Source organism: Salmo salar, chromosome ssa12 (genome assembly GCF_905237065.1).
Source record: "Salmo salar chromosome ssa12, Ssal_v3.1, whole genome shotgun sequence".
NCBI classification, from domain to species: Eukaryota; Metazoa; Chordata; class Actinopteri; order Salmoniformes; family Salmonidae; genus Salmo; species Salmo salar.
The window spans coordinates 75,599,028-75,616,127 of NC_059453.1; the positions used below are offsets into that span (position 1 = coordinate 75,599,028).

Sequence of the window (17,100 nt, forward strand, 5' to 3'; positions counted from 1 at the left end):
GGTCGAATTGCTGCAAAGAAACCACTACTAAAGAACACCAATAAGAAGAAGACTTGCTTGGGCCAAGAAACACGAGCAATGGACATTAGACCGGTGGAAATCTGTCCTTTGGTCTGATGAGTCCAAATTTTAGATTTTTGGTTCCAACTGCCGTGTCTTTGTGAGACACAGAGTAGGTGAATGGATGATCTCTGCATGTGTGGTTCCCACCATGAAGCAAGGAGGAGGAGGTGTAATGGTGTGGGGGTGCTTTGCTGGTGACACTGTCAGTGATTTATTTAGAATTCAAGGCACACTTAACCAGCATGGCTACCATAGCATTCTGCAGCGATACACCATCCCATCTGGTTTGAGCTTAGTGGGACTATCATTTGTTTTTCAACAGGACAATGACCCAACACACCTCCAGGCTTTGTAACACCATACCCAAACCGGCCTCGAGCGTGCCCCATCGTGTGCAAATTGATTTTGTCCCCCCACACCAAACGCGATCATGACACGTAGGTTCAAATATCAAAACAAACTCTGAACCAATTATATTCATTTGGGGACAGGTCGAAAAGCATTAAACATTTATGGCAATTTAGCTAAGTAGCTTGCAGTTGCTAGCTAATGTGTCCTATTTAGCTAGCTTGCTGTTGCTAGCTAATTTGTCCTGGGATATAAACGTTGTGTTATTTTATCTGAAATGCACAAGGTCCTCACTCCGGCAATTCATCCACACATAAAACGGTCAACCGAATCGTTTCTAGTCATCTAACGTTCATAGTTACCATGACGACCGACCAAATTCAGTTCATCTTTCAATCACCCACATGGAGTGAGTGGATCTCTGCTTCTATAAACCAATGAGGAGATGGGAGAGGCAGGACTTGCACCGCGTTCAGCATCACAAATAGAACTGACTTCTATTTTAGCGCTTGGCAACGAAGACACTCGTTGGTGCACGCAAGCAGTGTGGGTGCAATAATTGAATAACATGTATGTTTAAATTTATTTTGCAACGGTGTGGACAGCATATAAGGGCTATTTGACCAAGAAGGAGAGTGATGGAGTGCTGCATCAGATGACTTGGCCTCGACAATCACCCGACCTCAACTCAATTGAGATGATTTGGGATGAGTTGGACTGCAGCGTGAAGGAAAAGCAGCCGACAATTGCTCAGCATGTGTGTGTGTGTTTGTTTTTTGGGGTGGGGCGAGGGAGACCCCCTGCGGGCCCCACTGTTTGGGAACCACTGCTTTACTGTACCATACTCTACTGAACTCTACTGTTCTGTACCGCGCAGTACTCTGTGTACCTATTTAGGATACATCACCATTAAGGGAATGACATTCATATTCATAATTATGCATTTCTATGTAGTACAGATCAGGGAACCATGATGAAATTCCATTACCACAATTGCGTTACCAGGTGTAAATCCACTTCACTTACTGTAGTATGCAAATAACCAAAACAGATTTTTTTCAGAGTCAATGCGTCATGTCATAGATGACACCCAATTCTTTCTGCAGACATTGTTAAATATCTACTCTGAATTAAGATTCAACGGGAGTTCTTGGAAAACATGGACACAAACTGAGGTAACAAAAATTCTGTTAACTAACTTTGCACCTAGACAGTTCCTCCAGTAAATGTGATTTTGTAAAATTATCCAAATTTTTTTTTGGAAGTAGTCCTTGTGCATGGAGTTGTATGGTTTGTTAATCTTTAAAAAAAAATCTGTTTTTTTTAAGCCTCAGCTGGGGAGTTTATCAAACTGAAAGTTAATTGAGACGGACAACCCAAAGATGTGGAGAATCAGTTTGGGATGCCTTCTCCATCACAATCACTGTTAGCAGACACAGTATAGTAGTAGTGTCATCACTAATCCACACTATGAGAAGCAAAACCAAAACTAAAGACAACATTTTACAGTCCCTGTTAAAACCTTTGGCTAACAGACAGCTGAAACCTGCAGGGAGAGAAATACAGCCATGTTCTGAGCAGGCAACTCCAGATCTCCTCTTCCCATACACAAATAAAGCCTTCCACTGCAGAGTGATAGAGATAATGAGTAGCGCTGTGTGTGTATGTGCGTATGTGTGTGGGTCTGTGTGCGCGCGTGTGAGTGTGTGTGGATTTGAACACTCAAAGAGAGGCCTGCGATAGGAGTGGCAGTGTGGCAAATGTTTAAGTGATGATGGAATTCCAGAGCCAGCCAACAGATCGCCACTCTGTGCATGATCATTTTAACTAACACATAGCTAAAAACAAATCCCCACATTAAAGCGTTCAGAATAGCGTGCGATTGGTCACAAGCCTCAGCTTCACACAGTTTGTTAAATTCAGCTTGTCAGTCTCTCTGCTGGTTAGTCAGGGAGAAACTAAGAACACAAATAAATGCATGCGAATGTGAACTCCTGTCATGGTCATAACATCATTGTTTCCATAGGGCTTTTAAAAGGGGTGTGTGTAGGGGTCCATAGGGGTATGTGTAGGGTGAGGTATTGTACTGTGAGGGAGGGAGAGGGCTATTGCTCTCTTAGAGAGCACAGCAGAGAGACTACAAGTAAGGCAATGTTTCACCTAATTGTATGTTTTTTTAGGAAGTGGGAAAAGAACCTTGAGAAAAACATTCATAGCCAAAGGCACCAAATATTCCCTTAGAAAGGAGGTGGCTGGTGTGTGTGGGGACACTGGCAGGGGAGCTGTTTCCTGGCGTGTCTGGCTGAGGGAGGAGAAGAGCAATTGATTGAAAGGGACAGAGTGAACAGCACATGTCACATCGGGGACGCCTTCAGCCCTGACCCATGGCATCTGCACCGTTCCTCCACTCCTATCGGGATTCGTCACGGAAGCAGACGTCCATCATCACTGCCAATCAGATCACAGCACTATCTGAGCTGCTGCTAACTATCTGGCCATGCTAGACAGGACAGAAGAACACGGCTTTCTAAAAAGTAGACCCAGATTGCTGCCGTTGGGAGGACCGTGAACAGCATGCACACACAGACAGACACACACAAATCAAATTGTATTGGTCACATGCACCGAATACAACAGGTTTCCCGTGAAATGCTTACTTACAAGCCTTTTCCCAACAATGCAGAGTTAAAAAGTAAGAAAAAAATTGCTAAAGAAAAACAAAAATTGTAACAACAAAAGCACCGTAACGAGGCTATATACAAGGAGTACCGGTACCGAGTCAATGTTCAGGAGTGCGAGATAGTTGAGGTAATATGTACATGTAGTTAGCGGTAAAAGTGACTAGGCAATCAGGATAGATAGTGTGATTATGTGTTAGAGTGTCTGTGACATCAATATGCATGTGTGTGTTTTGAGTGGTGTGTGTGTGTGTGTGTGTGTGTGTCAGTGTAGTATGTGTGTGTGAGTCCAGTGAGTGTGCATAGAGAGAGCGTATGAAAGTCAGTGCAAAACAAAAAGCGGGGTCAATGCAAAGTCTGGGTAACCATTTGATTAACTGTTCAGCAATCTTATGGATTGGAGGTAGAAGCTGTTCAGTAACCTTTTGGTCCCAGACTTGGTGCTCCGGTATCGCTTGCCGTGTGGTAGCAGAGAGATTTTTAGGGACCTGACACCGCCTGGTATAGAGGTCCTGGATGCCAGGTCTCTGACCTCCACCCTATAGGTTTTCTCATCGTCGTCGGTGATCAGGCCTACCACCATTGTGTTGTCGGTAAACTTAATGACGGTGTTGGAGTCGTACGCGGCCACGCAGTCGTGAGTGAACAGGGAATACAGGATGGGATTAAGCACACACCCATGAGGGGTCCCCTGCGTTGCCTACCCTCACCACCTGGGGCCTGTCAGTCAGGAAATCCATGATCCAGTTGCGGAAGGAGGTGTTCAGTCCCAGTGTCCTTAGCTTTGTGATTACTTGGAGGGCATTATGGTGTTGAACACTGAGGTGTACTCAATGCTTGAAACATAGTCCCACTCAAACTGAGCATTGTGCCAACGAGCTACAGGGTACCATGGTGATTACGTTAAAGAGCAGACCAGTGTGTGTCTACAGGGGTCCACCAGTACAACACCAGTGTGTGTAGTCCCCCCCCAAAAAATTGCACATATTTAACCCCTTGTTTTCTTGGGCCTAAAACTACCTCCATCGTTAGTATGGGTTAAATTTAACAGAGTCCTGTGACACTTGTGGGAGTCGTAGAGCAAAAGGAGAACACCATCGTGTTCATGAGAGTTTCCCCCTTTCCATAGAGTGGTCATAATAGTTTGTACACCACAGACGTTTGAGAGAAGATTTTCGGGATGTCTCATGGTCTGACAAACACCGCTGTAGCTCGGCCACCTTCCACCGCAGATACGGAAGGCCGACATAGGCGGATGCAGCGGATTGAGACGCTGCCAACGCAAAAAAAGATCTCTAGCTTAAACTGATGGATTTTGGAGATTGATGCACGTGTGGATCAATATACTTGAGGATTATTATTGAATTACATTTGGGTGGCGAGTAAATGTCAAATATGCTCTGAGAGTGTGCCAATACTTGATTTTGATAAACATATTAATGATCAAAACATTTCCTAGTCAAATGAATTATGCAGAGACTCAGATTTTTCACTTTAAAATGAATACCAAATACAATTCATTGATTTAAAACTTTAACAAGCCATACAACTCTATGCACACACTACTTTTTACAATTTACACTGAACATTCTCCAAAACACACTTACAGGAAGAACTGTGCAGATATAACGTTTGGTAAGAGAATAAAACTGATGGAGATTTCACCATAATTCTGTTATCAAACTTTATATCTGTATAGTTTTTCCAGTAAATGTTTTTTTGTAAAATTATCAGTGGAACTTGTTAAAAGTAGTCCTTGTGCATAGAGTTGTATGGTTTGTTAAACTTCGGAATCAATGTTTTTTGTTTGGCATACATTTTAAAGTGAAAAATCGGAGTCTCAGCGTAATTCCGTTATTGTGGAATTACCTTCCACTTCTTCTGTAAAACACGTTTGCATTCGATCGGTTTCCTTTTGTCAACCCCCGTCCCGTCCAGTGCCCAGGTGATTCCTCTGGTGTGTGTCCCATGCCAGACCAAACACACAAACACAGGACCCCAGAGGGTGTGCAGACTGCTGGCTATTGTGGAAAACACAACCATGTCTATATAATCCTCTTAAATCAGGACAGTCCTCAAATCCCCAAGAAACTTGTGTGTGTGTGTGTGTGTGTGTGTGTGTGTGTGTGTGTGTGTGTGTGTGTGTGTGTGTGTGTGTGTGTGTGTGTGTGTGTGTGTGTGTGTGTGTGTGTGTGTGTGTGTGTGTGAGAGAGAGAGATGGGAGGGCGACAAGTGGAATCTAATGAGATTTGTGTAATCAGACGCCAGAGCGTTGGGCTGGTCTAAGCGTAATTAAAGGTAAAGAAAACAAAAAGGTGAGAGCGCTCATGACCTCAGACTGGGGCAAAGGTTCACCTTCCAACAGGACAACGACCCTAAGCACACAGCAAAGACAACGCTGGAGTGGCTTCGGGACAAGTCTCTAAATGTCCTTGAGTGGCCCAGCCAGAGCCCGGACTTAAACCGATCTAACATCTATGGAGAGACCTGCAGCAACGATCCCCATCCAACCTGACAGAGCTTGAGAAGAATGGGAGAAACTTCCCAAATACAGGTGTGCCAAGCTTGTAGCGTCATACCCAAGAAAACTCAAGGCTTTAATCGCTGCCAAAGCTGCTTCGACAAGGTACTGAGTCAAGGGTCTGAATACCTGTTTTTGCTTTGTCATTATGGGTTACTGTGTGTAGACTGATGAGGGAAAAAAACGATTTAATCAATTTCAGAATAAGGCTGTAAGCTAACAAAATGTGGAAAAAGTCTTGGGGTCTGAACACGTTCTGAAAGCACTGTACACAATCCATGTCTCAACGGTCTCTTAAAGCCTTCAAATGATTATTTAACCTGTCTACACCCCTTCATCTACTCTGATTGAAGTTGATTTAACAGGTGCCATCAATAAGGTATCATAGCTTTCACCTGGTCAGTCTGTCACGGAAAGGTGTTTTGTACATTAAGTGAATTTCCCTATTCTTTGCTCAAAAAACAGTTCTCTTATTCCACCACTTGGCACTGTGCACACGTATGGTCATGGCTGTGCGTACATTTACCCACACTCTCTAGCAAACTTTCATACTGAAAAATCTCACACCTTGCATTGAAATGATCAAACGCATGGTTTACGGAGAGATTTGTGCCAATGCATGATTGATTTTACGCCGATTAAGATAAACAGATTAAGGTGTTTATATGACTATTGCATAATCTGCCTACTGCCATAATCAGTTTAATATCAAATTATTACTGTGCATGTAAACGTACTCATTGCTGACGTCCATGCTGCCAGGACTAGAGAATGACCGATATGGATTTTTTTAAGGAAAGGGGATACCTAGTCAGTTGCACAACTGAATGCAGGGCTGATGCCGATACTGATTTTTGGAGGGAAAGGAGGCCGATGGCTGACATTTTAGGCCGATATTCAATATCATTACATTTGAAAATGTGGATTACTAAATTTCCCAGAGACAGCCATGTATGGATTAATGCATCAATCTAAATAATAAAGCCAATCCAACTACATAACATAATGGTAATACTTGTATTTGATTGGTAAATCTCTTGATAAACTGTGTAAATTAAGATGGCATAGGCCTACTCACAATACGGTTGAATGCACATTCAATAGGAGCGTGTGCATTGAGTGATTGAGCTTATTTTGGCTGATCAGTGGAATCTATGGTGCTACAGATAACAATCTGTTTTCCTTCCATTTGGGACTTATATTAGCTTACTGATCAACATTTGCATAGAAGCATCACTCCAGCATGTCACACCTGTATGGAAGGTCATCATAAAATAATATCTATTCAATGCAAATGGGTCCAAAGTAACATGATTTGTGATCAAGGATGCTTATGAAACAAGTATTTTTTCTGTGATCGGGTAAACATAGTTTTTTTCTGCTGTCAGGACTCATCTCTGAAAACTCAGCTGCCAGGATGAAATTCAAAACAACTCAATTGGCTACTTCAGCTATCTGTCAAGAAATGGGCGGGTTGTAACTTGATCCTAGTACTACGAGTGAATAGAGCAAGGCTGTAACTCGCTCCCTTTCACATCTCTCTGCATCGCTCATATCACTTGGAGCTGTTTACTGCTACTATGAGAACTAGCTCAAATGGCGATGACATGTGCTACCAAGCCATAAATGTGCATAATATCTAACAAGGAGAGCAAGGGTAGGAAAAAAGATTAAACGATGATGCACATTTTGTCTGAATGACTGAAATCTGCCCATAGTTTGAGAAGTGAGAACGCAGCACGCACGCACGCCCTGATCTACAGCTTTCTTGGTCCATAAACTTGCAGGAAGATTCTTAGGTAGCTAAACCTATTGCCAACCTTCATTTAGCCTCAGATGGCTTGTTGCTGAAAATGGTGCATGTTCAAAAAAACAACATTAGCTAGCTACATCGGCTATTAGCTCCTATCTAATATCTTAGCATCATGTTATGAGTGGTGGCTGAGTGGTGGCTGGCATAGGAGCAGCTTTGCTATGTAGAGAGAAGGCCCAATAGCTGATAGACTACACAAGGCCAATAACGGCTGGATATCGTTCTCTAGTCAAGACTATTAACATCTACCTCAGTTGACTTCCTGGTAACAGAATGCCTGTTGGAGAGATGCTGTTGCTGCATCTCATAAGCGTAAACAAAAGCAGAACTGACAGAGGTCTTTACCATGTCAGCATGCGTCACCCTCTGCTCCGCTCGGCTCTAGGCATGAACATTATCAGATTTCTGCATGCGTTGGATGTGAAGAACACAACTTTAGTATGGTCAAATGAACTGTCTGACGAACATTGTGTGCGATTGTAGAATGACTATGGAATACAAGTCCCTTCTGATGTCACTGCTCAGTGGACAAATTTAATCAAATATACCATAGAGGTCAAAGGCTTCACAGTAAGCTCACACCCAAACTCCTCAGCCATTATACGCAATATACAATGTGGAACTGCAAACGACTGTGAAATACCTCCCAGATATAGGATTATGCTGATATGACAGCCACATTGACAATGTGGGAATAAGCAGAGGCCTTATGAGTAGATTTGTCAAGTGATCCTATGCCTGGGATGTGGTGAAGAGAAGCTAAGAAGAACTGGGAATAATATCTCAGAGCTCAAAATCTAAATCTCAGCCGCTCAACAAGAAGTGTGTGACTTTGTCTTCAGACAGGAAATAAAGAGGAAAGGGGATGAGGATTGGAGGAATGCCATCGTCTGTATCCTCCATAAGGAATGACCATGGTGACAAAGAGGCTGTTGACAGGAGTTCTCAACATCATGTGTTCAGAATTAGAATGGATCTAAATGGTTCTCAAGGGCACAATACGTTCCATCCAGGCAGGCAGAAAGAGTCTGGAGCACCGCTGAGAGCCCATTCACAATACGTTCCATCCAGGCAAGCAGAAAGAGTCTGGAGCACCGCTGAGAGCCCATTCACAATACATTCCATCCAGGCAGGCAGAAAGAGTCTGAAGCACCGCTGAGAGCCCATTCACAATACGTTCCATCCAGGCAGGCAGAAAGAGTCTGAAGCACCGCTGAGAGCCCATTCACAATACATTCCATCACTCAGGCAAAAAGAGTCTGGAGCACAGTTGAGAGCCCATTCACAATACGTTCCATCCAGGCAGGCAAAAAGAGTCTGGAGCACAGTTGAGAGCCCATTCACAACACGTTCCATCCAGGCAGGCAAAAAGAGTCTGGAGCACAGTTGAGAGCCCATTCACAATACGTTCCATCCAGGCAGGCAAAAAGAGGCTGGAGCACAGTTGAGAGCCCATTCACAATACGTTCCATCCAGGCAGGCAGAAAGAGTCTGGAGAACAGCTGAGAGCCCATTCACTGTTTTCCCACTTCCTTGGTAACTAACCTGGATCATTGATGAATGAGAACAATCGCCATAGAAACCCAAGTATATGTTGACTACGTCACACTTTGTTATAGGCCTACACTCATACACCCACAATGAATCATACAGAAACTGAGCTGAATACATGTCTGAGCTGAATGCTGAATACACTCCTTGGCCCTGATCATTGACATTTCTGCCTTCCGCCAAGGCCAGCAGTACCTGGAAAAATGGAACCTCCTCAGCGCCCTGAGAACCACAGGGCCAGGGCCGGAGCCCACTGCCATCCACTACAGTCTGCAGGGCTAATTAACAAGCCCTTCTCTCAGTCTGACAGCCAGGGTGTGTAAGGAGGACAACCTCCAGGGTAGCCATTCACATTCAACATAAGAGGCTCCAGTTGAGCTAATCAGTAGGAGAAAAGGACAACCAGCAACTTGAGAGACAGGAGAAAGAGTGTGTTCCATTTAGTGGATTAATGAGGGTCGGTGGTACATTTGTAGAGAACAGTAGGGGTGGGTACTGAAACCCGGTATTAAACAGGCCCTGGGGCTAAATTATGAAAGACAGTAGTATCGATAAGCTCCGATGTTATCGGTTCTGCTTTCGGTACTGGAGAAATTAAGAAAATACATTTCCTATTTATTATTGCGACATAAACGTTATCTTGCACATTTTATCTCACCAACCGTTTCTAACTTGCAATAAGATGAAGACATTCGTCTATGATGCATTTTCGCTATTCCCAATGCAGAAGAGAGATCTCTCTCTCGCGCACACACGCACACACACACACACACACACACACACACACACACACACACACACACACACACACACACACACACACACACACACACACACACACACACACACACACACACACACACACACACACACCTCTTAATTAGTGACGATGGTGGAGAGAACTAAACATTCAAAAGTGTGGTTACACTTCACCAGAGTCGATGCTGAAAATGCTCGTTGCCACAAGTGCAACAAGACTTTTGCTTGTAAGGACGGAAACACGAGCAATCTGTCCAAACATCTATGGAAAGTGCATAATGTACAGGCAGAGAAATGCAGTTTTGACTGCCAAGCTCGTAGTTCATTTGTCGTTGTCTGGTCTACGTTAGGTATGTATGCTAGCAGCCTGGAGCCCACACACGGAGTTAACTCAATTATGAGAACATGGGTTCATGATCAAAAGGAACCATTAGCAAGCTGATTGTTTAGCTGTGGGTGCGTTCAGAAATTCAATCACCCATTTAAAGATTTTGCACAATTTTTGTTGAAGTTGCAACTACAATGACCCAACCCACTCCTTCCTCTAATACCGCTGGTCCAAGCCAAAGACAAGCCCAAAGCCCCTTCACACTGGCAGCTAGTGGGAGGATGACTGAGGAGAGAGTGAATGAGTGACACCTAGCCATGACCAAGTTCATAGTGAAAGGCCTACACCCCTTTGCACCTGTGAAGTCCAAGGGCTTTAGGTAACAGTCTGTCAGTATATATTGAGTTGTATTCATGTTTAGGATATAGTAGTATAAAAGGGTTGTATGTTAGTCCCATCACCCCACAATACAATAATTCAATAATGACAGTTTTCATGTGTTGAATTATCTTTTTTTTACTGTAGGGAGATGAGCAAGGCACTCAAGCCCAAATATACCCCTCCCTCTAGGAGTTACCTCAATGACACATTCATTCCTACCTGGTATGGTGTAGAAAAGGCCAATGTGATCACTGAGCTGAAGGACGTGGCAAAGCTGGCCATCCCATCAGACGGGTGGACCTGCCTCTGTCAGGACCACTATCTCACTGTTACAGTGCAGTAAACAAGCCAAAACAGAAGATGCTCCACACCAGGGCAGTGTACAAATCACAAACCGGCAAAGTAGTGGCAGAGGAGATCTCAGACATTCTGGAAGAGTTTGAGATAGAGCCGAGCAAGATTGTAGCTGTGACTGTTGATAATGCTGGCAATATGGATGTTGCCATCAAGTGACTGCACATCCTAAAAATAGGATGCTTCACACACACATTGAATCTGGCAGAGCAGAAAACCTACCAAATGTCAGAATCAGAGCAGTGGTCGTGTGGTTCAAGAGATCCTCGATGTCCAAAACCGTCTTGAAGGAAAAGCAGCAGCTCCTTGGTAAGAAGCCAGTTCAATCTATTAAAATATTATTTTGAAATCCCCATATTTAACAATTTAATTCAATATTCAAGTGTGCGGTAATTAAATGTATGTTTTTTTTGTTTGTTTCAGGCCTTCCGCAACACTCACTCATCCTTGATGTGAAGACCAGATGGAACTCGCTCTATCTAATGATAGAGATTGATGGAGCAGTATCCAGCGATCCAAGCAGCAGCCTTGGACCCACGACTGTGAAAAGCAACCTGGACCGTCTGAAGGACGAGGGACTTCAATAAGGCTGAGGAGTTTGTCCAGCTCATGAGAATCCTCTATACATCCACACTGTGTGTGTCATGTGAAAAGAATGCCACCTATGGACAGATCATACCCATCCTCCACAAACTGGAAGAGCACTTCACTGTGAAGCATGAAGATACAACGTCTGTGGCAACCATCAAAGAGAAGGAGTGGGATTACCTCTCCGAGCGTTATCAGGATGAGGACATTCAAGCCTGCCTGCATGAGGCCACAGCAATGGACCCCAGATTTAAAGGGAGGCCGGTGAGTGACGCCACCTGGGACAGGCTGAGGAAGACAACTGTTGAGGCCAATGTGACAGGAGCAACACCAGGGCTGCCAGAGGAGCCGGAGCAGACAGACACACAGAGCACCAGCAACAGGAGGAGGAGTCTGAAGGAGAGGAAATGGAGGAGACAGTCCCTCCATTGAACAAAACAAGGAGTGCCTTGGAGGAAATGTTCTCAGAGGAGGAGTTGAGGTTGACGATCCAACAGGACACCTCATCCCTCACCCTCAGCGAGCGTGTTGACCTAGAGGTCGAGCTCTACAAAGGCCTGCCTCCCATCCCCATGGCTGAAGATCCTGTGATGTGGTGGTGGGAGAAGAGAGCTACTCTGCCCCTCCTCACAAACATTGCAAAAAGCTACCTCTGTGCTCAAGCCTCCACCCTTAGCGAGAGGGTATTTTCGACTGCAGGGAACACAATAAGCCAGGAGAGGTCCCGACTTCTGCCAGAGAAGGCAAATATGCTGGGGTGGCAGGTAGCCTAGTGGTTAGAGTGTTGGACTTGTAACCGAAAGGTTGCAAGATCGAATCCCTGAACTGACAAGGTAAAATCTGTTGTTCTGCCCCTGAACAAGGCATTTAACCCACTGTTCCTAGGCCGTCATTGAAAATAAGAATTTGTTCCTAGGCCGTCGTTGAAAATAAGAATTTGTTCTTCGCTGACTTGCCTAATTAAATAAAGGTAAAATAAAAATGTTGATCTTTATCCAGAAGAACTGCTAAGAACTGTTAAATACCTGCATGCCCCACTTGTGTTGCTCTATACCACTGTATATTCTTTTGCAGGAAAATATTGTTTATTTCATTTGTTTTACATTTCCATCACCACAACATTATAGTCTATAATAGTGATTTGTTCAAAACATTGCTGTTTTTTTTGCTGTAAATAATTGTTTATTTATTTATTTTACATTTCAGAAAATAAAGCAATGTTAATTCTGTTCTAATTAGTTTCATTTTCTTTCGTAAAAAAATAACAAAAAGAATCGATAAGAATACCGTTAAAGTACCGGATTGATAAGCAGTATCGGTAAGAGTAGAAATACCGTTAAAATCTTAACGATACCCATCCCCAGACAATAGCATTTCACGGACCATTCACTCCACTACTAAACGCTTCCACATGCAAAGACATTCTCCACCTACCACCTACAGTTAATTCACTGCTATAAATCTAAACCACAGGATCAGCTAGCTATACTCACATCACATTTTAAAAAGGAAAACTTCTGCCTTCTGGATTTACAACCGAGTTCAAATCTGCTGAGCCAGCTTCGTTCATCAGGCGAGCCACCCATCATGTTGATGAAGCTTAAAAAGCTTCAATGTAAATGAACTGAGTTTAGCTTTGCCTTTCCTTCTGACTGATCACAGGCTGTATAGCCCACTGACTGACTGACTGACTGACTGCAAGCTAAGTCTGGGTGTCTGAGACTGGGTCAGCCAGCCCAGCGTAGTGATTAAACAGCATCACATGGAGTTACCCTGCACTGTGCTGTGCTCTGACATGATCCAGACACTAGATACCTCCTTCCTGACCCCTGAGCCCGTTTTTCATGCTGCATGGTCAGGTTTGCCTGGTCTGCCCAGTCCAAGCCCCATGGGGCGCCACACACTGATCATACAGCAAACACACACAAGGACATGCTCAATAACACATGCATTCACTCTGGGAGCCTTGGCACAGTAATCCACTCCCATGCTAGCCTGTGTGTGTATGTGTTCATGGGAAGTCGGGGGGTGTACAGGAAATGTTGATAACTGTGTCATATGTAGACCAGAGTAGAGCCACCCGCACATACAACTCATTTTTATCATAACCTTGGACATAATAATAATAATCTAATCTGCAACCTATTTCCCTCAAATACAGTTTAGTGTTCAGACTGGATACCTCACAGCCTCAGACAAATTATTACATAGGAAATGTCAATCAAAGACATGTCTCTCTTTGTGATATACAGCGGGAGTCCTGTAAAATATACACTGTATAGAGTGTGGGAATGCATTTTGAAACGCTGACCAATTACATAATCAAGTTAATGATTTTCTCTGAACTACTGACTGTGTCAATACAGCAGCATGGCCACATAATGGCAGGTTGTACACAGCGGCAGCTCAGTGTCATGTGTGTGTACTGTAATCACTCCCACAACAGTAGCACACATAAACTGCTGGTTGTTACTAAAATGCCTCAATCAGCACTCAAACATGCTATGCCCGGCCTGTCCCCTGAACTCAAGTGATGATGCAGAAACCTTCACGACCTGTTGGACAATAGCCTAATCAGCAGTCTTTTGCTTTTTCATTCCGTAAACGGTGTGAAAATGACAGACGCTTTGAACAAACTGAATATTGGCTAGATGGCCCTTTTGCCAAAAATATTTTTCCAATTAAGCCTGATTAGGGAGGAACATTCCCAGACAACGTAAATTATTAAAACCTGAAATGGAATATGGTCATGTGAGTGTACGCCATGGCATCCCCTCCTTTCCTCCAGACAGGATCTGGAAATGGGCCAGGTGGAGCACTGGGACTGGAGTGAGAGCTGATTGGCCAGATTCCTGATAATTGCCTTAAGTAATTTATGAACATGGGCAGGATTGTAAGTCTTCCGAATAGACAGAGGAGACTCACCATAACTAGAACCATGTGTTGAACTGGGATTTTGAGGTATGAAACTGCCATGCTAATGTACAGGTTTCCCATCAAGAGGCTCTTAATCTGTGCCAACAAAGTAGGCATATGTGCTCAGGATGTATAGAGCAAATAGAAGTGAAAAAAGAGAGTATGGTTTTGCTATTTTTGTTTTATTTCTCTTTATGTGTTTTTTCTCTCTCTTTGGACAAACTTTTGAAATCAGTCAGATCCCAGAGTAGCACTCCATCTCTGTGGCTCTGAGCATCCCTACAAGCCTGCAAGACACACTGGGTTCCAGTCACACTGGCTTAGTGTCAAACTATATGGCCAGGCTGAGTCAAGTTGACCATGAACGGTTCCCACTGGCCAGAGCTGCTGTTTGTCTGCTGATATTATAAAATTCCACCCCAAAACTATTTTGGTAGTAATTTCATTAGACCATTGTTGATATAGTCTCAAAATGTGTTGCATGTCAGCAATCAAGTTTAAGCTCTTTCAAATGACGTATGATGCAAATTAATGCTGTTGTCATCTTACTGCTGAGGAATGAGCAGAGAGGTTGGGATGTAGTCAACGAACAGTAAGTGCCTTAGGCCTAACGGGTAGTCTACAGACCAAATATTATTTGACCCACAACATCTGAACTCTCCAATCATATAGAAGTAAAACGCTGAAAGCAAGGCTTGTGGGTGTTGCTAACATACATAATGATAGATACATAATTGAGTTTATTAGTCACATGCACAGGGATGCAGATGTAATCGCAGGGTACAGTGAAAAATAACAATAATATATACACATTTGTTACATGTCCATTCGTGGGTGGGGACAACAGGGTCATACATTTATGAGGATGTACATCTGACAGAACTAAAACTTTAAATGGGATTCTGAAAAGTTGAAAATGAATCAGGACATAATTATTGGATAACCTATGTGTGCCTCATCCACTTTTAATACATCACTTCATATGGATGAATGAATGAAGCGCTGCTTCTGTCTCATCTCTTACCTTGTCTGACTGTTTTCAATCTGATGGGACCTTTGCAATTATTTATCACTGTCTGTACATCATACAGAGGCAATCCAGAGATCGATAGGTTCTCTACTTCCAATATCAACTCCCCCTCTGTTAATTTTCCATTTTTGTAAATAACGATATCCTCGTTAACTTGTCCGATGTAGGCGAACTCTCCGTTCTCTGCACCACCCAGCAATGGCACATTCAAGTCACCCAGAGCGTCTTTGAGAACCGCGCACTCGTTAACTTTGGTGGTCCAGTGATTCTTCTTTTGGATCACTTTGGCCATGGTGAATATGCCAAACCAAACAGGTGGTCTTGCCGACTAATAACAATATAGACGAGTCTCAGAATACAATATCCAAATCAGACGCAGCAAACTTTATTTTTCTTTCCCTGAAGCATGAGTGCTGCTGTCAAAAGCTGGCCATTGTTCACACAAAAAAAAATCAAGCCATTCTCGTCTGATGGACCACTTCTATAGACGTCTTGAGCAGCTGGTCTTAATTTGCAGGTATTGTTTTTCTCATCTTGTTAACCTCTTATAGCATCTTTGCCGAGTAAACGCTGCCAGAGTCCCACAAACGTACAGTCTTCACTTGTCAAACCCTTTCTCAGTTCCTTTTTTATGAAACCACTTTAAATATTTCCCGTTCAAGATCAAAGCGATGAAGGTTTTACTTTGAATAATAGGTGAGTTGGTTGGTGGCACCACAACGGCTCCTTTAAACAGGTACAACGTTGTCGTGTGTTTGGTTACATTTCGTCCCACTCTGCGAGCTGTAGCGATCTGGATGTGCTGATAGTAAAATGAGCGCATGCGTCCTGTTTCCCTCCGGAGTCCAGAGGGATAACCTCATGGCTACACCTATTACAAGGTCCTAATGCTCCCAAACGAAAAAACAACATTGAAAACATATATTGTGGATGCATTTTAGGATATACAGTATTTTAAATATAACAATTTGGCCAAATAATGTATTATTTATGCATTTTTAAATGTATTTTTGATGCGTGACATACATTTGTAAATGTATTTATTTTTAATACGTACATTTGTATAGACATATATTATTTGGCCAATTATTTATATATTGAACAAAAATGTAAATGCAACATGCAACAATTTCAAAGATTTTACTTAGTTACAGTTCAAATAAGGAAATTAGTAAATTGAAATATATTTATTAGGCCCTAATCTATGGCTTTCACATGACTGGGCAGGGGTGCAGCCATGGGTGGTCCTTTGAGGAAAAAGGCCCACCCATTTGGCAGCCAGGGCCAACCAATCAGAATGAGTTTTTCCCCACAAAAGGGATTCATTGCAGACAGAAATACTCCTCAGCACGCCTCCCCCACCCACTCAGATGATCCCGCAGGTGAAGAAGTCGAATGTGGAGGTCCTGAGCTGCGTGGTTACATGTGGTCTGTGGTTGTGAGGCCGGTTGGATGTACTGACAAATTCTCTAAAACAACGTTGGAGGCAGCTTATGGTAGAGAAATGAACATTAAATTCTCTGGAACATTCTTGCAGTCAGCATACCAATTGCGTGCTCACTCAAAACTTGAGACATCTGTGGCATTGTGTTGTGTGAAAAAACTGCACATTTTAGAGTGGCCTTTTATTGTCCCCAGCACAAGTTAATGATCCTGTGTAATGATCATGCTGTTTAATCAGCTTCCTGTTAGGTGGATGGATTGTCTTGGCAAAGGAGAAATTCTCACTAACAGGAATGTAAACAAATTTGTCTACAAAAATTGAGAGAA

At 43.2% G+C, this 17,100-nt stretch overlaps 1 protein-coding gene across 1 annotated transcript in view; it reads right to left on the reverse strand.

The window, feature by feature from the left end:
- LOC106565841 (membrane-associated guanylate kinase, WW and PDZ domain-containing protein 1) overlaps window positions 1–16,138 on the reverse strand; it is a 182,314-nt gene extending 166,176 nt beyond the window's left edge. The window contains 1 exon segment of the mRNA XM_014133422.2: window positions 15,325–16,138. Within this exon segment, the coding sequence (XP_013988897.2) occupies window positions 15,325–15,622 (298 nt within the window). The 5' untranslated portion in view covers window positions 15,623–16,138.
- Between the last annotated feature and the right edge of the window lie 962 nt (window positions 16,139–17,100).